At 37.5% G+C, this 25863-nt stretch overlaps 1 protein-coding gene across 1 annotated transcript; it reads right to left on the bottom strand.

The window, feature by feature from the left end:
• Positions 1-304: 304 nt before the first annotated feature.
• On the bottom strand, positions 305-25863 carry LOC120539832 (E3 ubiquitin/ISG15 ligase TRIM25-like). The gene is made up of 6 exons (XM_039770208.1): positions 25830-25863; positions 19207-19838; positions 18096-18191; positions 5175-5408; positions 4727-4789; positions 305-377 (listed from the first exon to the last, which is right to left on the bottom strand). Exons 2-6 carry the CDS (start codon positions 19780-19782, stop codon positions 363-365), a joined length of 984 nt encoding a protein of 327 aa, XP_039626142.1. The 5' UTR covers positions 19783-19838; positions 25830-25863; the 3' UTR covers positions 305-362.

Raw genomic sequence — 25863 nt, 5'->3', positions numbered from 1 at the left:
ATACACTCCAATCCGGGGGCAGCGAGGAGCAGATATTTTAGTCTTCTTGTTGTTATGCCACACAATATAACTTGAACCAGTGCACAGAAGACTCCATGACTTGTCATTCCATCCAATAAGACACACAAGATCCCTTCCTTTCCTGTAAATGCCTTTATAGGTGACACCTATCCATGCTCCACCTCGCCATTCCACCTCCCAGTAGCAGCGGGTTCCTGATAAGCTTTCAGCACAGAGAACCTGGTGCCAAAAGTCAAACCTGTCAGGGTGATCAAGACAGGGGCGCAACTCTTCCATCCAGGTCACCTTCCTATTTCCCTCACACAGACTGAGATGTGTGTGTGCACTGTTCGGGTCCAAAGTTAGTCGACATGAGTCTATTTAGAGAGAAGGAAACATTTCACATTATCCTAATTCACCATCGGTCAATAAATATTTTGAAACAAAGGTAAATTCTCATTCAAGGAATAGAGGTGTTTTACAGTTTGAGATATTAGAATGGTGGTTACTAAAACATTGGTAGACATGCCCACATTTTAATAACTTAGGACACTGATTAGGATTACTTGAAGTTGGATATTTTTAAAACTTATTAGACAGGCTTCAAGACAGACATTGAGGATTTGCAGGAGGAAGAAGTAAAGAGTTAAGTGGGGACACATTATTTTGAAATGTAATAACTTTAGACTGTTAACCATTATTTAAACAATCATATAGTGTAGGAGTTTACAAAATTTTGTATCAACCCTCAGTTTTCTGAACCTGGATGGTTTGTGGTCTGTAGGTTTTCCATCTCCAGAAGTAAAGAATTCTGACTCTGAAACACTTAATGTTATGATTTAGTTTATTTAAACATTTTCCTATGTTCTTTATTCAATTCCCTGTTAAAGCTTTTCATATCATAGAATTTCATTATATATATGAGACCAGAATGCATAAAACAGACATCTACCACAGGCAGTGTGTTGTAATGGTTAAGATTTTGGCCTTTAAACCCTGAGGTTGTGGGTTCAAATACATTTTGTGACCAGGGTCAAGTCACTTGACCTGCATGTGCTCCATCTGGAAAACCAAAAGAAATGTAACCAGTTGTGTCATAAATGATGTAAGTTGCCTTGGATAAAGGCATCAGGCAAATAAGTAAATGCACCACTATTGCTTTAGAAAAGATTGTTGTTAACATACCTGCTTGATTGAATTCTTTCAGAAAACAAATGCATGGAACTAAATGTGTTTATTATTTATTTGGATACTAAGACACATTCAACTTAGTATCATGAAATTGACTGAGCATTTGGAATAATCATGCATTTGAAAAGTCATTTCCATAACTGGCTAGAAGAAAAATGGCAAAGGATTTTTAAGGAGTTGATTAGTCCAAAGAAAATGAATTGCTATCATTATTTTTGTAAATTTACAGGAATGATTTTATGTAAAATTATTTAAAACTGGTATAACAATTTGCATACAACATAAAACTTGAGGATTTGACAAAGAGTTACAAAATGGCTGCTGATATTCAGTGATATATGGATACTATATTTAATCAGTCAGTCTAGGCAGTAGATTTATTTTAAAATCAGCAGATTTATACTGTCTGCATCTTTCCATATGAGAAATCTGATACAAATGTTAACTGCAGTAGTATATGGCAGGGTGCATCTGTCAAACTGTCAATCAAATTTGAATGATGACATTAAGCCCCTTTCTCTGATTGGTGGGTGTAAATAGAGGCCCCACCCCTCCACCTGATTGGTGGATTTGAATGGTGGCCACACCCCCTGGTGGTGGATTGGTCAATGACAATCTGTCCTTGTCCAGACTCCCGCCCATCCACCTGTTTGCCTGAGGTAAGTGTCAAGAGCATTTTGATGGACGTCTGCCCCCCTCCTTAATCTCACCCCCACCCCCACACCCACCTGTTTGGCCACCTGTTTTGTGGGCTGGCTCCCCTCTTCCCGGACCCTTCTCCCAAGGACATGTTCAGACATGTTCCAGCCAGTCCCCTTGACTTTTGCTTCGGCGCTCAAGCCACCGCGTTCAAGTAAGAATTTCATTTGTTTATCCAATTCACTTAGCGTTTAAAAGGTCGCTGGAAGCCTGAGCTTTCTGCCGCAAGGATGCCTTTTGTTTTTCAGGTACTAGGTACATCTTGCACATGTATTCATATTTATACTCTCGAACCTATTAAAGTAGTAATGAAAGGAATGGCCGTGCTTAATAGGGCTCCAAGAAACCCCCCTTTCTGATTTAAAAGGGTTTTTTTTTTTCATTTTACCTGCAATTGTTTATCGCTGAGTTTTTTAATGTCGCAACGAGGGTTCTTCAGCAGAGGGTTGAGAACGTGTGTTAATGGGGTATGTTTTAAGCTACTTCATCAGGCACAGAGTATCCAATATATTAACATTGTACTAGTCAGAGTCTATTGAGGATCAGGATTTCACTTTCTTTTTTTAAATCTGTACCTCCTTTTTCCATCTTTTGCATTATTCAGTAAACCTTATTTTTGGTGGATCAGAACATTTTGTGTACACTCCACTCATTATTCTCTTTAGGTTTTTAACTGTTATACCCTACACATTTGTAAGTTTCAGCAGTAAGTTTTGAAAATGTTTCTGTGACAGTAGTAAGTAGTAACATAAACATATGGTGCAAAAATCCAGACTACTCACTTTTAAAAGCTCTGCTCTGAATTTACCAATTCAACCAATATGTCAGCTTTGCCTCCATTTCACCACTGCAACAGTCATATGAATTTGTACATTAATCATCATGCATGTAGATAACTAGAAATTAAATGCTGCAACTTGTACACACACACGAGCGCTCCTAATCACACGCATGCTCCCCAAGATCACGCACGCATGTCAGGATTTCATGCGGTTAATTAAGCCATAAATGTTTTAAACAAATATCATTTTTAAAAAGGGCTTTACCGTTTTCCGAGTCGATTTGAATATAAAATCCTGAGAAAAAAAAAATATAAGGATTCGGCCATCCGTTTTAAAACATGCTCGTTTAATGCTTATAATAATCATGAATAGGCCTTACCGGGGTCCAGGGTGTCTGGACTCTCTAGATAATAGTCTGTATTAACAATAGTCATATTTTATTTAGTTCTAGTCATTAAAATTAGAAAACATTGTTCTAAGAAGATCATGAAGATGAACCATTTTGGGAGAAATTCATCTTCCGTTCTGAGCAGCGAGCCAGGATGTGAGAATTTGGGCCATCTGCTGGGTTATTTTATAGATGAAAACAGGATATTTTTTGAAATTTGAATGTTGATTTATAATAACAAATATGTATCATTTGCCAGTCAATTTAAACGGTCAGATATATAAGTTCCTCTGTCCAGTCAAAGGTTAATATCTAAAATCGCTGTACAAAAAAAGTCCAGTTCTTCTGTCTTCTGTCTATCCTGTCTTTAAGACACAAAACACTGTATGATCTGACCTTAGGTTAAAACCCTTATGTGTGAACATTTTGTGGATTATTTCCCACAGCTAAAGTGTGAATCGTCCCCTTCCGGAACCAACACTCCCCAACCTCCTCTATTTTTCTCTATCACCAGAATGCCTGAGCATTCAAGGCATTGGACGGGTGAAAGCAAGGTTATTCAAGCGTGCTCTGTGTGTGCCTGAGTAAAATTCTAACCAAAAAAAATAAAGCTAAGCACATTGCTTCTGCAGTGTGGTTCCTTAGGGCCAGCTGAAGATACATACATTTAAAATGGGTTGTATTGGATAGAAAAGGGCTTATTTTATTTTTTTTATTTTAGTTTATTTTAATTTTATACAAATTACAATTATAATTATACAGCAGAGGACAGATTTTTTATACGTCTCAGATGTGATTTAAAAGGGAACTGCTGCATACTGCTGTGTGTGTACCAACAGGTGCTGCCTTACCAGAGGGCCAAGGCAAAGGCATACCGTTCATGTCTGGACATGTCAAGGGGGCTGGCTGGAACATGTCTGGGCATGTCCTCAGGAGCAGTGTCCGGGAAGTGGGGAGCTAGCCCACAAAACAGGTGGCCATGCAGGTGGGTGTGGGGATGAGATTAAGGAGGGGTGCAGACATCCATCAAATCTGCTCTTGACAGTTACCTTGGGAAAGCAGGTGGTTGGGGTTGGGGGTGGGATTAAGGAGGGGGGCAGACATCCATCAAAATGCTCTAGACACTTACCTTGGGCAAACAGGTGGATGGGCGGGAGTCTGGGTGGGGGCAGATTGTCATTGACCAATCAGCCATGAGGGGGTGAGGCCATCCTTAAAATCTACCAATCAGATGGAGGGGCGGGGCCTCCCTTCAAATCCACCCATCAGTGAAAAGGGGCGTGGCCAGCATTCACACCCACCAATCAGAGAAAAGGTCATCAATCAAATTTGATTGACAGTTTGACAGATACCCCCTGCCATATACTACTAACTGCTATAGATTGACCACAGTAGAGCGGACATCATACAAGGTAATTCTCTTTAAGATGAAGACTAGACAAAATTGGACAAACCTATTATAGAAATTTGGTCTCTTCTCACACAGATTTATTGTAGTCACGGGACATTTAAATGTATGCAGAACTACTGGTTGTGATGTCTGGATGAGAGGATATTCCCATTTGATTATTACTCTGAATTAATGCTATTGGGATAGAAAAGGTCCACTTGTTTTTTTAAATGAGAGAATGCCGCATGATGTTAATAAAAATAAACACATACTCACAGTGTAAAAAGTCATCTCTACTGCTTGGCTCTGGTGCTTTCTGAATAGGGAGTGGTGCATCACCTAACAATAGAAATAAATATGTCACTTGTCAGAATAATCCTAAATAGTGTACAAATCTACCAAGGACCTCACAATGTATCTTTGTTCCTTTGTATTTGCAGAACATACAGTAAGTGGTCACACCACCTGTGTGGCTGATTTTATCAAATTCTTTTTGACTGATCTCTTCTAGCCACACTTTCAAGCAAGTCAACTTCTTCCTCAGATCCTCAGATGAGAAGTCTGTGCTAACATCAATAATTAAGGAGTTTCCGTCTCCAGGGGGAATACAGAAAGATGGAAAAGTCTACATCAGGAGAGAAGTAGAAGGATGACTTTTGAGTGCACATCTGGCCTAAAACATAAATAGTTAAACAGCCCAGTCTTTCTCAAGTGATAACACTACCTGCAGGAAGTGGATGTGATCTTCTGCCTTGGAAAGCTCAGAAAGTTCTTCATCTTTCCTTTTCAGCTCTTCCATTTGCTTGTGCAATTGCTCCACGAGCCCTTCAGCCTTTTTCACTTCACTCTTCTCCTGGTCTCTGATCAGTCCAGTCAATCTTCTGCGGGTCTCTTCAATAGAGTGGATCAAGTCTGCAAGGCTCTTCTCAACTTCTTGCACTTCCCTCTCAGCAGAGATCTAATCAAAGAACAAGAGATATGGAGTGTGATTTTCAGATTAGTTTACAAATGTAACAGAACTGCTTCAGATGTGATCTTGAAAGATTTTCAATTAACTTCTTGTCAAACAATTTTCACTTTAGAAAGGCAACAAAGCAGGTACATTTCTGCTACTGTATTTCAGATTAGTTGTTTTTTATTAAACCTCAAACAATGGCTTATGGTAATAGGCCACTGTTCTGAAGTAGATTAAGAACCGGACTTCCCAATGAGAGAGTTCTGGAGTCACAGCTTTCTCTTTACACAGTTTTTTCAAAATAAAAATAATGCAGTTTCAGCTATAGCTTCTCATGCAATGCCAGGCATAAAAATTCCTCTGCAGCTGTTGTCTCCCATAACTGAAGAAGTATGTGAATCAGGAGAGTGACTGTTCTGTTTATTTGAGCTAGTTTTTCTCAATCAAATAGTGGTTTGAATCAAAACAATGAGACATTTTTCTACAGAAAGATCATGTGTATAGCACATAGTGTACACATTACTTTATACACTTTTTGTTTGCATGTCTCCTCAGAACAGTAATAATAACATAACAAAATGGATATTCCCACAATATTAATGACTTTTTCATTGTATTCCATTATACATTAATTAATCATACTTAAAAAATTGACATAATTGTGACTTTGTTCATTTTTAACAACAAAGAGACCACTAATGAATAAATTCTTCTGAAATTTTAAGAGTGGGGAGATGGCATTATCTTTTAACTCAGTTCTGCAAATGGACTGTGAATAGACATACTGTATCAAGAAAATATAGAAGGAATCGGAAGTAATTAACCTGTAGCAGTTTTGTTAGAAAATGGAAAGGAAATACTACTATCATTCCTCCTTAATTATTTTCACTGTTCATCATTAATTACAACCAACTTAGCAGAAGCATAGTGAACTAACACTCACTTAGAATATGGTACCAGTGCAAGAGAGACATTTGAGGCTGAGATGTTACTACTAATTTCATCATCCAAATACAATCATATTTCCTCCATTCCTAAAGTGCAATATATTTTTGGTATTAGGACCTTTAGAGATCTATATTTTTATAATATGTTTACTTTTTTTGAATGAATACCATCTTTTTTCAAAAACATTTCCTTTAGTATATGAAATTTAGAAACTTTGCCATAGGAAACCTTTCTACTGTATAAACTATCCTTTCTGTTCACAATAAATATATTGATTCTACCTCAAATCCTTACCAGTTTCTTCAAATTAACCTAACCTTAATCATGCAATAAAATTTCAGAATTTCAGAAAATTAATAGACATCAACTATTACAGGAGAAGCTAAACTCATAAACAGGAGTGTGGCAAAATCAGAATTGGATTATCCTTTGTAAATACTGAAATATTTTATTTGTAGTTGTTATACAGCAGGTTTTATTAAGCATTCATTTTTTTAATTAAGTGTTTTATCTTGAGAAAAAGAATGTAGTTCAATCAAACAAATTTAAAATAGCATAACAACTACAATGATATACTCTGCGCTCAAGCCCCAACCTGGGCAAGAGACTTTTAAAATTAAATAGCACCATTTAAAGTAGTTCTTTGTATAAGATATGGCAACAAGTAAAATAAAAATGTTGAGTGCAGCAAGTTTACTTCAGAATTGCATTAGTGAGATCTACCCAAGTTAAAACATTCTGATCAAATCCTTGAAATGACCATTAGAGTTTTCTAATTTGAAATAATATTGAATATTACTTTTCCACTGAGATTTGAAAGGATGGGGATTCTTCAGTCTTTGTGTAAGTAGTATATAACAGTAAAACTGATTTTTCATAGCACTGTACTATCTGATATTAATCCAGATATTGCTGCTGAGGTGTTAACAGCAAGGCTATCTAAGAGATATGTAAATATTTTTGTCCAAAATAGTGTGAGTGGAAAACATTACCAAAACATTTAACCTAGATATATTAGCAATTGATTAAACTGCTTACAGGTTGGACCTTTTATTAGGAACAGTACACTACATTTTAGACAATTTTAATGAAAGTTGCATGTGTTTAACAATTTTAGGATATGGTTGACACATATTGAACTAGATTGTATTTTTTACAAGACTGAATACCATTCCTTATCTGAAATTTTAATTGAGAGATTACTTTCTCACTGTTTCCTAAGATCAGCATGTTTTAAAATCTTTCAACTTTTTGATATTCTCTGGAAATATTGGAATTTTTTCCACATTAACTAAGTGTCACCTTAAGGACAGATGCAAGTGGAAGATGAGCAGGTTGCTTTTAAGAAAGTTTCCAGCTTTTATACAGTATCGAAAAAAATATATGTTACTGGAAGATTTGGAGCTTAATAGTTGAAAAGATGCAAATGTTATCAAAAGTGGCAAGCATTATCAATATAGAGATCTCTAAATGTCACAATCCTTAGTGTCTTCCATAGATTGTACACAGCATATTTCAAGGAAGGTTGAAGTAGATGATTGTCATGTACAGGGACAACAAGTAGGAGCTTCTGTGTGTTAAAATGCATCCTAAACTCTAAATAGTGGACAACTGAGATATTGGTAAACTGATGATAATTAGTGTTGACTGGAGCACAAAGCACATAAAAACAGTACAAAACAGAATTTCCTTTGAAAATGCTAACCATACAAATGAAGATTTAGAAAGCAAATGAAGATTCAGAGACCTCTGCAAATTTACTATATTTTATTGTATTAATATTTTAAGCCGACTAATACAACTGAAATTAAGGTAGTGTCATGTCACCTTATGCCTTAGATCTCTGTAGAGGAACCCATTTCATATGCAACTGTGTGCAGTTCCATATAAATCATGTTAAAATGTAACACAACTTCTTACAGAAGGGTTTGTTGATATGCAAGGAATGATCTGAAAGATATGGAAGGATCTTCATTACTTACCCTCCAGCTAATGTAAAATGAAGGGAGGACCATTTATTAATATCATATCTAATGTTTTCTATTGAACTATCAGGATTTAAATCAAAGAAATCTTTATGTCTTCCCATAATAATTATCTTTAGATATCTACACTGTTTTGATACATCCAAAAGTTATACGGCCTAGACATACATGCCAAAAAAATAATCTTAAAAATTTAGCCTTCATTTAGATTAATTTTAAATCCAATGATCTTATCAGATTCTCCTAGTAGATTTAATACTAATAACATAGAAAAATATGCATTTAAAATATAAATAATTGTATCATTAGCATAAAAATTCCCTTGGGACATTGCAATTGATCGCTTCTGCAGATGAATAGCTAGTGGTTCAATAACAATCGCATAAAGCACTGGTGATAATGAACAGCCTTGACTGATTCCACGTTTCCATATGAAGTAATCCAAGTTCATGTTATTTTATAACCTAAGGCTTCTGGCTATCTTAAAGTAATTTAATCCATTCAGATATACCAGGGCTAAAACCAAATTTGAATAATAAAAAGATAACCAAATTCAACTCTATGAAAAGCGTTTTCTGCATTAAAATATGGTAAGACATCTGGAGATTCAGATTTTGTAGGTGAATATTTTATATTAAAACTAGGGGGCTTCACCTCCTGCTCACTTCGCTCACCAACCCCCATGTTTGGTTTTCCAGATACACACTTTTAAGAGTTTTTTTTTCTTTGAATTGTTGCTATTTCATTAGTTTCACTTTTATTTCAGAACTTCTGTAAAAACAATATTTGGAATCTTTCGAGTCCCAATATGCTGAATCTTTTAAATGAGGTCAGTGAGACTTTGTACCATAATTCAGGATAGGTTTCTCTGTTTGGAATTTCAGCACAGGCAAAACTATTTACATCATCAGCAGTTAATTAATTTTTTTGCAAAGTAACCAATAAATGCATGTGAGGTAAACTCCATTTTTGAAATTCTCTAACTTAAACTTCAAAGCCTTACAATATTTACATACTTCTGACATATCACCTATATCCATATATTTGATCTTTATTCGCCTTTTCGTTATTTCTCAGAGTAATAATTTCTTTTTGTTTGCGCTAATGCGAAGTTTACTTTCTTTGTTTTGACACTGTCGTTTTTTTCTGCTTTCATATTCTGTATCTTACTCTGCATGTGTTTCGCGCCTACATTTTTTTTGAGTCTTTTGAATTCCACTTTCCATTATCTCTAACCTGTTCTGCATGTGTTTGGCTCCCTTGCTTTTTAACCTCTTTATGATATTTTACTTTGTTTTCTACTCTGTCTTTTATTTCTGACCTCGCTTTGTCCTGCTTTTTTTTCAACGACACCTGGGGCCTCATGTATAAATGATGCGTACACACAGAAATGTTGCGTAAGAACTTTTCAACGTTCAAATCGCGATGTATAAAACCTACACTTGGCGTAAAGCCACGCACTTTTCCACGGTATCTCATTCCTTGTCGTACGCAAGTTCTCCGCTCGGTTTTGCAGACTGGCGGCACCCAGTGTCAAAGCAATGCTGTTCCTGTGTGGTTACACCTTAATTTTCCTGACGTGGATTTATAAATATACTGAAACTAACCGCATATTGTTTATTAGTGTAACGCATCTGATTGTAATTAACTTGTAACAATATAATGGTCCAGGGAATAGCCATAGTATTCCAAATACCATAACTGCTTTAGCGTTGTTACTCTCATTGCACCTTCTTCTTCTTTTTTTTCTTCTTTCAGCTGCTTCCGTTAGGAGTTGCCACAGCGGATCATCTTTTTCCATATTACTCTCACTGCACCACTCGGAGTATTTATATCACTGTATCTGAGTGTGAATCACAGCAGCAGCTGATCGGAAAGAGAATTATCGGTATACAGCTTCAAGAACACGCTGTTTCAGCCACGGCAAAACGTTTCAAAGCCTTTCCTGTACAGACCTCGCGGTTCAGAAACAGTTTCATCCCAAGAACTATAAACGCACTCAATCAATTGCTCCTTGTAGAACTATCTGTACATATAAGTACAATCACCCCACTGTAAACTTGCACTAAAGTTATAATATTACACAACCTGCGCCACTTTATAAAGCGCATATATACATATGAAGACGATATCATTTTTAAGATGAAATGCAGCAAAATATGTTTATTATATTATACAGATAAAACTTTAACTTTATTTAAATAATCTATATTTTTTCACTGGGAGTGTCGTGAAGGATAGAATAATTAAACATGTACTACGAAGATATTTCAATGTTCCTTAAACGTTTTGAAGAATCGGCGCTCTAAGCTTACAGATGGCTTAACGTCTATTACAGAGCTGATTGTGTGGTGATTGGGTATTCGGGGAAAGAAAAGCAAGGACTGCAGTGACGGCTACGCCAATATATACTGAATATAAAACAGAAAGAGAAAATAACAACACAGCTAAAAACGCAGCGACAAATTTCGGCAAAAGTTAAATGCTTGTGTCATGAGCACGAGGCGGCTATGCAGTGTCTGCAACGGACGTGGCCATCCACTGTGCATAAGCTACCTTACTGACATTGGTGGGCGAAGGAACCACCGATTCTTCCTCTGCCCAGTGCCACCACAAGCCTAGAGCCGCCCCTGAGTACTGCTGCAATAAATTATTTCATCGAAGGTCGCACACAATCACTGCGCCGTGAAACTCATGTTTAATAAGTGAAACTCATGTTTAATAACGTGCTTTAACTCCTATCATCATAAAAATAATATCACGTATACATCTCAGTATTTTAGTTATTCAGAGAGCTGCAATATCACGAATGTAATGGATTCTGTGTCCAGCTGGAGGAAGAGAGCCGTTTTAAGAAGCAAGTAGTGAATCACACACATAGAGCACATAGAAGATCGAATACAAAACAAAGAATTTAACGTGCTACTTTAATTACGATGTGATTTGAGAAACTGGTTAATTAAACGATTTTAAGATGAGGTTTATGATGTTCTACTTTAATGACAAAATAAATTACGTGATTAAAGTGAAAATGTCGAGATTGAAGTTGACATTTCCTCCTTTTTCCCCACTGTGTGCCTTTTTTTCTCTGTACCCTAATAAGCTTTCATATGACACTCAGACAGCGGGCTACAACTCGCCTTTTCATGGCGACTTTGATATGTGACTTCTTTTTTATTTCAGGCACTGTGCGATTTTGTGAACGTGAGCTTTCAAGTTTCTCCAACACGCTATGTCACTCGATCAACTTCCTTTTGTTGATTATACCACGGTTTATTTGAACAAATAGTATGTTTTTCCTTTGCCTCCACTTGGTATTCGCTGAAATTCTTATATTTTCCCCCGTGCTTTTCCCATTGTCTTTTCACAGAAGGCTGAGCTTAAGGGCTATTTATATTCATTTGCATATTCAAAGAGGCGTAATTCTGGGAGGAGTTGGGGCGTTACATAAAGCGCGTGCACGAGCGTTACTTTTCACACTGATCGGGAAGAACGTGAAAGTTGGAGTACGCACAGATTCCTGCATTTGGATTTCTCTGTGCGTAAGCACATTTCGGCTTTTGTGCTTACACCATGTTATAGTGTGAGTTCTACGCATGGCGTTATACATGAGGCCCCTGGTCCGTGGTGATTATTTTCCCTTTTTTGAGTAATAATTTCCATTTGTTTGCGCTACTGCGATCTTACTTTCTATTTTTTATACTTTCTAATTTTCCTATGCATGTGTATAGTGCCAACATTTATGAAAGTGTTTATAAAGTTCTACTTTGTCTTTTACTCTCTGTCTTTTAATTCTAAATAAGATTGGACATGCTTTTTTTTCAATTCCACTTGTTCTGGGCTGATAATTACTTTCCTTATTTTCTGAATTTGCACCTAGATTCTTCTTTTTCTTTTTTTTCTCTCCAACGTTTTTGAGTCTCATTTCTCCGTGCTGCTTTCTTCTTCACTTAGTCGTCTACGTTTCATTTATAAAATACTGTCCTTATATGCTTTATATGCGCTGAGAGCCGTGGATCTGTATGTGCTCAAAGCCTCCTTTACATGACTGAATGTTTTGCTGCTTCTGGGCTTATTTGATATTGATTGTAATTAGGGCATGTCTTGCAAGAATGTCATGTTCCACGTCATCGCAAGACGGTCCTGGGTCAATCTCTTGGCACAAAGTCTCATGTTTAAGGTCCCCGTGAGACGCTCCGTGGCCAATCTCTTTCATCTCATGGTTTCTTTTGAGTGTCTTCTATGATCTTCACGTGAAGATCACATCTCGATGCCCTAGTGTTTCTCTCCAGGATTTTTTTTTTTATAATAGAGGGATGAAACCAATTATTGGATACAAAGTGTCTGTCTTTATTGATATCACAGATGGAGGCACTTTATCTGTTCTTCTAGCAACATCTTTATTCAGAACTGAAATGGGTCTATACAATTCACAATGTACCAAGTCTTTAATTTTCTTTGGAAAGACAGGAATTGAAGCTTGGCTTTATGATTTTGGTGCTAACAATAATGGCACTAATAGAGTAGAAAGCTAGATACTGCTCTGGACCTTCAACTTTTCAAATGCCGTGAGTTTGTGGCATTTTGGGTTAAGCCTCTCCTTCTTTATACCATGAGGAATATCAGGGGTTAGATTATTTCTTAAATGTGCTCCCTAATTTTATTTCCTGTTACAGTTTATATCTCTGTCTCAGTCCAAAGTTCCCCTTTTGTATTTGTTGCGTTGAATATGTTTTGGTTTTTTTTCTCCATATTCAAGATAGTGATGTGGCTTAAAAGTTCTGTTTTATATATATATATATATATATATATATATAAACAAAAGTTTAAATTCCAATTGTACAGCTAACCTTTTTCTATAGAGTGCCCAATGTGGCAAACTAGCATATTTCTGAATAGTTCAGCAAATCTTGGTATTCAAATCAGACACCTTTCTAGTCTGTAATTTATTCTAATGTGAATCATACAAGATAATTTGTCATCTTAAAACAGCCTTTACCATTTCCCAGAATATGCCTGCAGAATCTCTCTGAAAGCATTTGTTCATCAAAATATAACAATTTGTGTCAAACTCAATTTTATAAAGTCCTCATCAGCTAGCGATGGATTACATCACCATTTATAAGGTGACTTTATAGGATATAATGGTTTGAATTCCACAGTAAGAAGTGCAGGGCTGGAGGTGACAATAGCTTTGTATCTGCAAGATTTCATAGAAGGTAGCAAGTTATTATAAATTTAAAAAAATAATAATTCTTAACGTAACTATGAAATACTGAAAGAGAAAGGCTATTTTCTTGAATTTTGATATAGAAATCTCCATGTATCATATAGATTGTGCTTCATAATAAACTAAACACCATCACAGTTTTAGATGTTATGGTTAAAGTGGCTGAGGATTTATCACAGCCTGGACTTTAAATAAACAAAAAGCATTAGCTATTATTAAGTCTGCATTACAGTGTTTATACTGCAGCCTATTTTAAATTCCTTCAGCACAAATTTCTCTGTCACTAATATTTAGTGTACTAGGGGGATCCACCCACTGCTCGCTTTGCTCGCTCACCCCCGGGTTTGGTTTACCAGATATACAATTTAAAGAGATTGTTATTTTTATGGAAGTTGTTACATATGTATTATTTTCACTTTTACTTAAAAATTTTGTAAAAACAATACTTGTCCTTTATTTCTGGCCCTGGTCGTGGTTAAATCTTTCTCGCAGGACATATAACGCTGCTTGTGTTGTGAAGGGGGAGCTGAACACATGCTATGGAGATGCCGTTCGTTCAGCTGCTGTCTTTTTGCTGCTGCTGCTTGCAAGCTGCGTGTTCACTTTGTCGCGCTGCGCGTCGATCATTTAAAAACCTGTACAGCAGCTGTCTTTTTGCCACTTCGTGTCTCTGCTTTTCGCATTGTGAAGGGGTTGGGGGGGCCTGAACACACGCTAAGGAGAAGCAGTTGGATCATCTTCCGGCTTGTTGCTGCTGCTGCTGCTGGCAAGCTGGGTGTTCTGCTTGTTGCTCTGCCTGTCGATCGTTTAAAAGACTGTACAGCAGCTGTCCTTTTGCCACTTCACGCCTCTGCCATTCGTGTTGTGAAAGGGGGTAAACACACACTCGCTTGTCATTGTTTTAAGAGCTGGGTGCACATGAAGTGTGTCTGCCAAATGCATTCCAGCAACTGGTAGGTTAGATGTCCCTAAACTTGCTTTAAATATTGTCTCACTGCCTTGTATCGCGTGATGTTAAATTGTCTCTCGCGGGACATCAAATTGTCTTCTGAGAAGATCAGGTCGAAATTATACGCGTAATGGTCATAACCGGAATCTATTTTTATCCATATACTGTAATAGACTGCAGCTCAATGGCCGTGGGAGACGGAGTTGTGTGTCGCATCATCACGCCTCCCACGTAATCACGTGAACTGACTGTGAACGCAGTACATAGAAAACAAGGAAGAGTTCTAAAGAGCGCTGGAGAAAAAATGCATACAAGCATATTCATAAGTGCAGCTACTGCGGAAACAAACCACGGTGTAAACCGTAAGTTTCAATTACATTTATAGACACGCTCCTGCTGTCGTTTGTCATGCCTACGACAAACGGAGTTAAAATTGCTGTAGCAAGAAACTTTTAGGTGCCGGGACTTAGCTAACATTAAATAAAGCCGTGGACATCACAACATCACACAAGAGAGCAGCTCATGTGAACTGACTGAACGCATTACGAGTGATCACTTCCATGAATCAAACCTGTTCAAAAAACACATTACACAATTGACAAGGTAGGAAAACAATATGCTCCAAGCTGAGCTCCACAGCTAACACGGTCTTGCGGAAGCAACTTCGTCACGCTGCCACCAAATACTCACAGAAAAATCCACAAGTTAATACACACGCTGTCTCTAGAGTTTCTCCACACTCTGAATGTATTCCTCGCATCCCCATTATACCCTCTGATCTCCCATTTCAATTCAAATGCCTTCAATTTCCAGTAAGGCTCTGCTTCACGATGACGATTAATAAGTCTCAGGGACAGACCCTACAAAAGGTTAATATTGATTTGAGGCAAGATTGCTTTTCTCCTGGACAACTATACGTTGCATTCTCAAGAGTGAGCTTGCGCAGCTTGGTCATATTACAACTGGAGTGCTGAACTGACAACGTGGTATACAAAGAGATCCTTAACAAATAGTTATTGGTATATTTTCCCTCAGTTTAAAAAGGTTTCTTTTCTTCTTAATAAAAATTTAAAAGCTGTAGTTCATCGCTGCAAAGCACGGGGATTTTGCTATATACGGTATATATATATGTAAATATATATATATATATATATATATATATATATATATATATATATATATATATGTATGTATGTATGTATGTGTATATATGTTGATATGTATATATACCTGTATATGTGTAAATATATTTAGATTTGTATATATATGTAGGTATGTATACATATGTATATTTATGTGTATGTATGTATGTGTATATGTATATATGTATATGTGTGTGTGTATGTATGTGTGTATATGTATGTGTATATATATATGTTGATATGTGTATATAGGTATATATGTGGATGTGTATATGTATATATATATATATATATATATATATATATATATATATATATATATATATATATATATATATATATATATATATATATATAGTGGCAGCCCCGGCCGGGACGCCCAGGAGGAACGGAGGAGGGCTTGTGCCTCCTCCAGACCACAAGGGGGTGTCCGCCCTGGTTATGTTGGGGTCCTCAGGTAAAGGGCTTGGAAGCCCAGCCCTGTAGGGACCCGTGGCCACCGCCAGGCGGTGCCCCGGTGCCTGTAGAAGTCTGGAGCCCAGCACTTCCGCCACACCAGGAAGTGCTGGGGGGAAGAAGACAGGGGAACCCAGAGGGCTTCCGGGTGCGCAGCTGGCATTTCTGCCACACTGGGGCGTATCTTCTGAGGAGTGCCGGGAAGCAGCTGGAGCCCATCCGGGTTCCTATTTAAGGGGCCGCTTCCCTCCAGTCATTGGCGGAAGTCGGGTGGAAGAGAGACGGAGCTGGAGAGAGGACTGGAGGCGGCCAGGAGAGAGAGGCATTGGAACTGCGATGGCTGGACATTAGGGGATCGGTGCTGGAGGCACTGGGGTTTGTGTGCACTGTATATAACTGTAAATAAACGTGTGTTGGGTGAAATACGATGTCCGCCTGTCTGTGTCCGGGTTCAAGTTCACAATATATATATATATATATATATGACAGCAACACTCATAACACTGACAAAACAATTACATTGACAATCATGTTACGTTATTTTTAAAATGTTTCCTTTTCTTTTTCATAACTTCTTTAACACACTAGTTCTCCGCTGCGAAGTGCGGGTATTTTGCTAGTACAATATATTAGTAAAAATTAATTCACATTCATATGGATTCCCCAACAACACAATATATCACCCTTCAGTATCAGATACTATGTCAATGGCTCTAAATGAAATTCCATCACCTCTGGTTTTCTTATAATTATTACAATGAAAGATTTGACCAACCCAGTTTCTCTTCTGCCAAAACTGATCTTTATTTATTTATTAAATGAGTCTTCTGTAAAAATACTGCAGACATTTGGCTGAGTTTAGCCTCCACTTTCCAGTCATCTGTTTTCATTTTGACATTCTTCTGTTGATCAGTGTAAAAAAAAGTGAAATCCACTGTGTTTCTATATTGCATAACAATAATATATAAAAATTTCCAAGTAAGGTGAATACATTTTTAGGTACTGAATTTGTTACCCACCAAACACACAGGATATTTGTTGTTTTCCCAAAAAAGTCTTAATTTCCATTTTCTGCTGAATTCTATATTTATACTCTTGCTCTCTTTTCTGCAAAATTCTTGATCACTCTTTTCTTTTAACTAATACGCAGTGTCTCACCTCTTCTTTTTTCACTAAAACTGTAATATTTCTTTTTGTCTACATTTTTACCAGCAACTAAGTATGTCTCTTGCATTAAAACAAATACCAAATCCCAAAGATTTAATTACAATAACATATGGCAAATGGTGCAATGGTTGGAAGATGCTGTGAGCATCAGAATATAAACAAAATAAATGAACAGGGAGAAACAATAGGTAAAACAAAATGGACAATAGTTTAGAGCAAAGTGAAAACACAAAGATACCCTCAATAATCACTGTCAACCAATATATAAAAAAATGTAAGCATGATGGCGCAGTGGATAGTGCTGCTGCCTTGCAGTAAAGAGACCTGGGTTCACTTCCTGGGTCCTCCCTGCGTGGAGTTTGCATTTTCTCCCCGTGTCTATGGGGTTTCCTCCGGGTACTTGGGTTTCCTCCCACAGTCCAAAGACATGCAGTTTAGGTGCATTGGCGATTCTAAATTGTCCCTAGTGTGTGTGTGCGCCCTGTGGTGGGCTGGCGCCCTGCCCAGGATTTGTTTCCTGCCTTGCACCCTGTGTTGGCTGGGACTGGCTCCAGCAGACCCCCATGACCCTGTAGTTAGGATATAGCAGGTTGAATAATGGATGGAAGTTGTTTAAAATATTCACTGCCAAGAGCCAGCTACCATCAAGAAAGATTTCCATGATGCCCTATATCCATTTGCATGAATGTCATTTATTTAATTAGCTGCAATCAAATACTGTACATCTTTGAATTTTAGGTTCCTAGAAAAGAAGACTATCTGATCTTTGGGACATTTTATGACAACGTTTCTATTGAGTGATTTCCAACTCACCTTGACCAGTCTGACATTCTGTTTTGCCTCCTCCAGATTCTTCTGTGTTTCCTGGATTCTCCCGCGGATCTCATCCAATATCTCTTTCAGCTTTCCCTGGTTGAATACAGAGGAGGCTTAGACATGGTCAGACAAAGGGCTCTGTCTTTTAGCTACGTATATATTTACCAAATATTCAAGGTCACAAATTCATCTCTCACATAAACAAAAATGTTTCAAAGGGTATTTTTGAGGTTAAAAAAGCAATCAGCAGTTCAAAGACAACAGACATAAAAACTAAACTAAACTAATGCATAATAAAATGCATTATGATCCCTCTTAGACTGCTTTCCACAATCTGCATAAAACATTTACTATGTTGGGTGCACTGTCCAATCCTTCACTAATACAATTATTTCATTCAACCATTTTCTGAGCAGCTTATTGCACATCCAGGCTTGCACTGGCCTGAAGCCATTACTAGCCTGACTGGTTAAGTTGCCAGTCCTGAAGAAAGACAATTTAGAGCTACAGGTCAGCTTTACCTGAATGATGTTGAGATATAGAAGGAAAACTCACACAGACATTAGCCAGGCTGGGATTAAAAACCAGTCCTTAGGAAAATACCTCTCTTAATGAACGATATTTGTTATTATTTAGACATCCAGCCATAATTGTAACACTGTGTTTTAAAGCTTTTATCTCCACTTCATTACAAAATGTAAATATGAAAGGTAGCTTATAAGACCTATAATTTAATGTTTAGGTCGATGCAGAAGCTCTGCCCCCACACAAGTTCAAGTTATGTGTACCAGAAGACTATGTAATTAATTGGAATTCATGTACCATCCAAAAACAAACTGATAAATTGATTGATCCTTTGCTGTTATTACTTCCTGCCTTGATAATAGGAAAATATATATGGCAGATAATTACCTTCAGTTTCAATTAGTCACAAGCTGAGAACACAACAATGATTATAACTTGCACTGAATGTCTTCTTTATCCATTTTCTGCCATGCAAACTCAAAGCTTACTTTGAATTTGAAGATATTTAATATGTCCAACTTCCTTTGCTCTCCCACACTGTAAATGAAGTTAAACCATTAGGATTAGTAATCCCCCTTCTCACCTGTTTTTCAGCTCTTTCAACCTCAAGCTCCACAGTTTCATGACTCCGATGTCCAGTTGCGACACACAGCAAGCAGATGCATGTCTGATCTGTTTTGCAGAACACCTCCAGACCTCTCTGATGCTTGGGACACAGTTTCTGCAACAGATTTCCAGTTGGACCCACCAGTTTATGAGTCTTCCAAGCAGCTCCTTCATAGTGTGGTTGGATATGGGTCTCACAGAAAGAAACCAGGCATGTTAGACAAGACTTCACAGCTCTAAATTTTCTTCCAATACAAACATCACATCCTACATCTCCTGGCCCAACATAGTTCTGAGGCACTGGTGAAGGTATCCTGAACTTTAATTTCTGTACAACTTCGGAAAGCACTGTGTTCCTGCACAGAATTGGTCTAGGGGTAAAGGTTTCTCTGCATTGGGGGCAGCTGTATTCTTCAGTCTGATCCCAGCAGCCTGTAATACAATCCATGCAATAATTGTGTCCACATGGAGTAGTAACTGGGTCTTTAAGTGTATCCAGACACACCAAGCAGGTCAACAGGTCCTGAGATTCTGAGATATGCTCTTCTGTCATTGTATTTTGCCAAGACTCAGAATTGAAAGTGAGAGAAAACTGTTTGAATCCCTGTACTGGAAACAATGTAATATTTTAATATGAATATGAAAAAATGGCTATTCTGTTGAAAGGAGCAGACAAAAACTTGCATGTGAAAATGGTAAAAGAAAGGGTTATGTGAAAAAGGCAATTATGTCTTTCTGTTTGTATTCAATATGTGACTTATTTATTTATGTGTTTTCCACAAGCAGTGTGCTTAAAACAAAATTATCATATGTGAATAAATGGAGTTGTCTGAGTAACAACAATGCCAGACAGGCAAACAAATACTGCATTACCTCTAACAGCAGACTACAAATGTTTATATCCCAAAATGGTTTGTGGAAAATATTTGACTCTGCTAACCCTACCATTCTAACCTATATGCCACCCACTATCTATTTAGATGTATTTCTAGTTTTTCTCTCCAGAAGTTCTTTCGTTTAGTGCCATGTACCATAAATCTTTACTGAAAAGTAAAGAAATTAACATAATATTCTCAGACTCACTTAATCCAAGCAAGGGTCCTGGGGGACAGAGCCTATCCCAGCAGTGCTTTGTGCAGGGCAGAAAAGAGTTCTGTGCCTATCCAATTTAGAGATTTGGTAGGAAAGTCCACACAGACAAATGGAGAACATGAAAATTCCACACAGAATTTACAGCAGTAGATACTAAGGTAAGATGGAGAGAATTAGTAGTAAAATGCTTTGTATTAAAATAAGTATTGATTAACATCAGTCTTATTTCCTGCAAGTGATGAGTGAAACAGGGAAAATTCAATTCAGTTTTGCAAAACCTCTGGTAAAATGTATTTCTCTGAGAATTTTTGATTGCAAAATGCAGAACTCACTAAAAAGACATTTTGGGGATTTAAAAAAATTTAGGGTAGAGGAAGTGTATCAAAATAAAAACAAACAAACAAGGAATATTGCTCTTTTAAGACCCATTCATGCTACTTTGTTTACCTGTGTTTTTTGTTTCCATAGTTGAGTGATGTACCTACATGACAGTAATGTCAGTTCTATTTATGCCTCTCACTCACACCATAGAAGAGGTGCACTGCATTTTGTAAAAATGTTTTAATTTTTGTCTCCACTGCATCTTTATGATTGTGATTGCCAATCTGATTGAGTCTGACGGCTTAACAAAATACAAAACAATAAAAGGACAATCTGCCATTTTATGGATATGTGTACTTCTGGGGTATATCAGAGGCCATAGTGGTAAGGCTGTAAAACTAAACTGACATAAAAGGCATTGTTCCCAATAAAAGTTACTGACAACAAAAACATTTAAACAAAGCCTGCTATGTGTTGCCCAGTACACCGACTTGTTTGGACACCAACAAGGCTTATATGGGAGCTGTAGTTTTGCTGGGCAGACCTATTTGGGTTCTCGGGTACCACTAAGGAGAGCTGCATGGAGCAGTGTCTACCTGTTACAGAGGGGTTTCATTGGACCCAGAAGTGCTTCCAGGTGGCAAACCTGTAACACCGGAAGTATTCCAGGGTTTGGATTGAAAAACAGCCACTCTGCCTCATCCGGGGTCAGAGTTGGAAGGAAGTGCACAAACTTCAGAGTATCCAGAGGAATGCAGGCCCAGGAAGAATAAATAGATTCCATACAGACATCAGCTGGGTGCAGGATTTAATCCCCGTTCAATAGATTTAGGAAGGAGTAGTGCTAATCATTGTGCCTCCACCTAAGAGAGAATTCTATAGCTAATTTATAACTGAAGAAAGTAAAAGTCACATTTACATTTCTCTCTTTATAGTAAGCCTTTATCAGAACTCTTAATTTTCCTCTCCGTTAGCTGATATACAGTGGTGTGAACAACTATTTGCCCCCTTCCTGATTTCTTATTCTTTTGCATGTTTGTCACACAAAATGTTTCTGATCATCAAACACATTTAACCATTAGTCAAATATAACACAAGTAAACACAAAATGCAGTTTTTAAATGATGGTTTTTATTATTTAGTGAGAAAAGAAATCCAAACCTACATGGCCCTGTGTGAAAAGTAATTGCCCCTTGTTAAAAATAACCTAACTGTGGTGTATCACACCTGAGTTCAATTTCTGTAGCCACCCCCAGGCCTGATTACTGCCACACCTGTTTCAATCAAGAAATCACTTAAATTGGAGCTGCCTGACACAGAGAAGTAGACCAAAAGCACCTCAAAAGCTAGACATCATGCCAAGATCCAAAGAAATTCAGGAACAAATGAGAACAGAAGTAATTGAGATCTATCAGTCTGGTAAAGGTTATAAAGCCATTTCTAAAGCTTTGGGACTCCAGTGAACCACAGTGAGAGCCATTATCCACAAATGGCAAAAACATGGAACAGTGGTGAACCTTCCCAGGAGTGGCCGGCCGACCAAAATTACCCCAAGAGCGCAGAGATGACTCATCCGAGAGGTCACAAAAGACCCCAGGACAACGTCTAAAGAGCTGCAGGCCTCACTTGTCTCAATTAAAGTCAGTGTTCACGACTCCACCATAAGAAAGAGACTGGGCAAAAACGGCCTGCATGGCAGATTTCCAAGACGCAAACCACTGTTAAGCAAAAGAACATTAGGGCTCGTCTCAATTTTGCTAAGAAACATCTCAATGATTGCCAAGACTTTTGGGAAAATACCTTGTGGACTGATGAGACAAAAGTTGAACTTTTTGGAAGGCAAATGTCCCATTACATCTGGCGTAAAAGGAACACAGCATTTCAGAAAAGAACATCATACCAACAGTAAAATATGGTGGTGGTAGTGTGATGGTCTGGGGTTGTTTTACTGCTTCAGGACCTGGAAGGCTTGCTGTGATAGATGGAACCGTGAATTCTACTGTCTACCAAAAACTCCTGAAGGAGAATGTCCGGCCATCTGTTCGTCAACTCAAGCTGAAGTGATCTTGGGTGCTGCAACAGGACAATGACCTAAAACACACCAGCAAATCCACCTCTGAATGGCTGAAGAAAAACAAAATGAAGACTTTGGAGTGGCCTAGTCAAAGTCCTGACCTGAATCCAATTGAGATGCTATGGCATGACCTTAAAAAGGCGCTTCATGCTAGAAAAGCCTCAAATAAAGCTGAATTACAACAATTCTGCAAAGATGAGTGGGCCAAAATTCCTCCAGAGCTGTAAAGACTCATTGCAAGTTATCGCAAACGCTTGATTGCAGTTATTGCTGCTAAGGGTGGCCCAACCAGTTATTAGGTTCAGGGGGCAATTACTTTTTCACACAGGGCCATGTAGGTTTTGGATTTTTTTTTCTCCCTAAATAATAAAAACCATCATTTAAAAACTGCATTTTGTGTTTACTTGTGTTATATTTGACTAATGGTTAAATGTGTTTGATGATCAGAAACATTTTGTGTGACAAACATGCAAAAGAATAAGAAATCAGGAAGGGGGCAAATAGTTTTTCACACCACTGTATACAGACCATATATTGTATAATGAAGGGATTTGCTTTTAGGCAATCATCACTTGGTTAGATGCTACGTAAATTATATTTTATAAAATTATTTTTCGATGCTGGAGCACAGCTCATGCCAAAGGGCATGTGACAATAATAAAAGTCAACTGCATAAAAGGGCAATGAAAGCTTTTCACTCAAGTCCTAAAATTAGATAAAGAGAAACCAGTTAAACAAATGAGAAAAAATATTATACTTGGTAATTTATTTATTGAGGAAAATGATCGATTACATATTTGTGAGTGGCAAAAGTATGTGAACCTCTAGGATTAGCAGTTAGTTTGAAGGTGAAATTCGAGTCAGGTGTTTTCAATCAATGGGATGACAATCAGGTGTGAGTGGGCACCCTGTGTTATTTAAAGAACAGGGATCTATCAAAGTCTGCTCTTCACAACACATGTTTGTGAAAGTGTATCATGGCACAAACAAAGGAGATTTCTGAGGACCTCAGAAAAAGAGTTGTTGATGCTCATCAGGCTGGAAAAGGTTACAAAACCATTTCTAAAGAGTCTGGACTCCACCAATCCACAGTCATACAGATTGTGTACAAATGGAGGAAATTCAAGACCATTGTTATCCTCCCCAGGAGTGGTTGACCAACAAAGATCACTCCAAGAGTGTGTGTAATAGTCGGCGAGGTCTAAGCAACTGAAGGCCTCTCTCACATTGGCTAATGTTCATGTTCATGAGCCCACCATCAGAAGAACACTGAACAACAATGGTGTGCATGGCAGGGTTGCAAGAAGGAAGCCACTGCTCTCCAAAAAAAATTGCTGCTCGTCTGCAGTTTGCTAAAGATCACGTGGATAAACCAGAAGGCTATTGGAAGAATGTTTTGTGGATGGATGAGACCAAAATAGAACTTTTTGGTTTAAATGAAAAGCGTTATGTTTGGAGAAAGGAAAACACTGCATTCCAGCATAAGAATCTTATCCCATCTGTGAAATATGGTGGTGGTAGTATCATGGTTTGGAAGTGTTTTGCTGCATCTGGACCAGGACGGCTTGTCTTCATTGATGGAACAATGAATTCTGAATTATATCAGAGAATTCGAAAGGAAAATGTCAGGACATCTGTCCATGAACTGAATCTCAAGAGAAGGTGGGTCATGCAGCAAGACAACGACCCTAAGCACACAAGTCGTTCTACCAAAGAATGGTTAAAGAAGAATGAAGTTAATGTTTTGGAATGGCCAAGTCAAAGTCCTGACCTTAATCCAACTGAAATATTGTGGAAGGACCTGAAGTGAGCAGTTAATGTGAGGAAACCCACCAACATCCCAGAGCTGAAGCTGTTCTGTACGGAGGAATGGGCTAAAATTCCTCCAAGCTGGTGTGCAGGAATGATCAAAAGTTACTGGAAACATTTAGTTGCAGTTATTGCTGCAAAGGGGGGGTCACACCAGATACTGAAAGCAAAGGTTCACATACTGTTGCCATTCACAAACATTTAATATTCGATCATTATCCTTAATAAAAAAATGACCAAGTATAATATTTTTGTCTCATTTGTTTAACTGGTTTCTCTTTATGTACTTTTAGGACTTGAGTGAAAATCTGATGATGTTTTAGGTCATATTTATGCAGAACTATAGAAAATTCTAAAGCGTTCACAAACTTTCAAACACCACTTTAAAACTAAATTTATGTTGCAGCAGACTGATGATAGAAGTTGAAGACACTATATAATACTCATTTTATAAAATTAGTGTGAGGTATTTGACCTGAAACTAGTAACGGAGGTTTTGTAATATTGTTATATACCTTTCATACATGTACCATGTGTTTCTTTGAGCTGTCATTACAATATTTTCTGCTACATTTGCTGCTGCCTACTATAGCTGTGGCTTGTTGCGCTGATGTCAGTCTTTATTTGAAAGTGCTGCAGTAAGACTAAGCAAACTTTTTTAACCAAATAGATAGGAAGAGAGTGTTACTACTGCAGTGTGGCTTCTCAATACAAATTTTCTTATTTTGTAAAAACCAAGAGCCCACTTTCAGTCACAGATCTTTTTTCGGAGTACAAGTATACCCAAATTATATATTGTGTAGTTACTCAGTTTAAGTAACACCTAGGTAGAACTCCAATTCATTAGTTAATGCATAGATACTTTTATTTTGGATGAAGTAACAAAGATTACCAAAAGTGAAACTTGATAAGAATTATGCAGGATTATGATTCTCTATCTATCTGAATACAAAATGCACTTTATATGTTTCAATGATGTTTTGTTTGCCTTAATAATTTTGAACTAGGGATCTGTGCAAAGGATCATAGTGACCAATTCAAAGTACATCTTAACAACAAGAAACAATCTGTGTCATGGAGGAAATTTAAGTGGCAATAAATTATTAATAGCTTATCATTTTCAAATTCTACTTTTATCTAGATAAATAGATACTTTATTCATCCCAAGGCTAAATTCACATTTAGGTAATTATATTGATATTTTTATTACTTTAAGTCCCCATGACCCTGCTAAAGACAAACCAGGTTCAGATATACATGTTTAAATGGATATTACTTCAAATAGATAAAAAAAAAGCGCTTACCTATGCAGTCACTTTAAACTCTTGTGACATCAGA

This window comes from Polypterus senegalus, chromosome 11 (genome assembly GCF_016835505.1).
Source record: "Polypterus senegalus isolate Bchr_013 chromosome 11, ASM1683550v1, whole genome shotgun sequence".
NCBI classification, from domain to species: Eukaryota; Metazoa; Chordata; class Cladistia; order Polypteriformes; family Polypteridae; genus Polypterus; species Polypterus senegalus.
The sequence above is the reverse complement of the archived record's forward strand: the minus strand, read 5'-3'. Positions and strand labels throughout refer to the sequence as shown.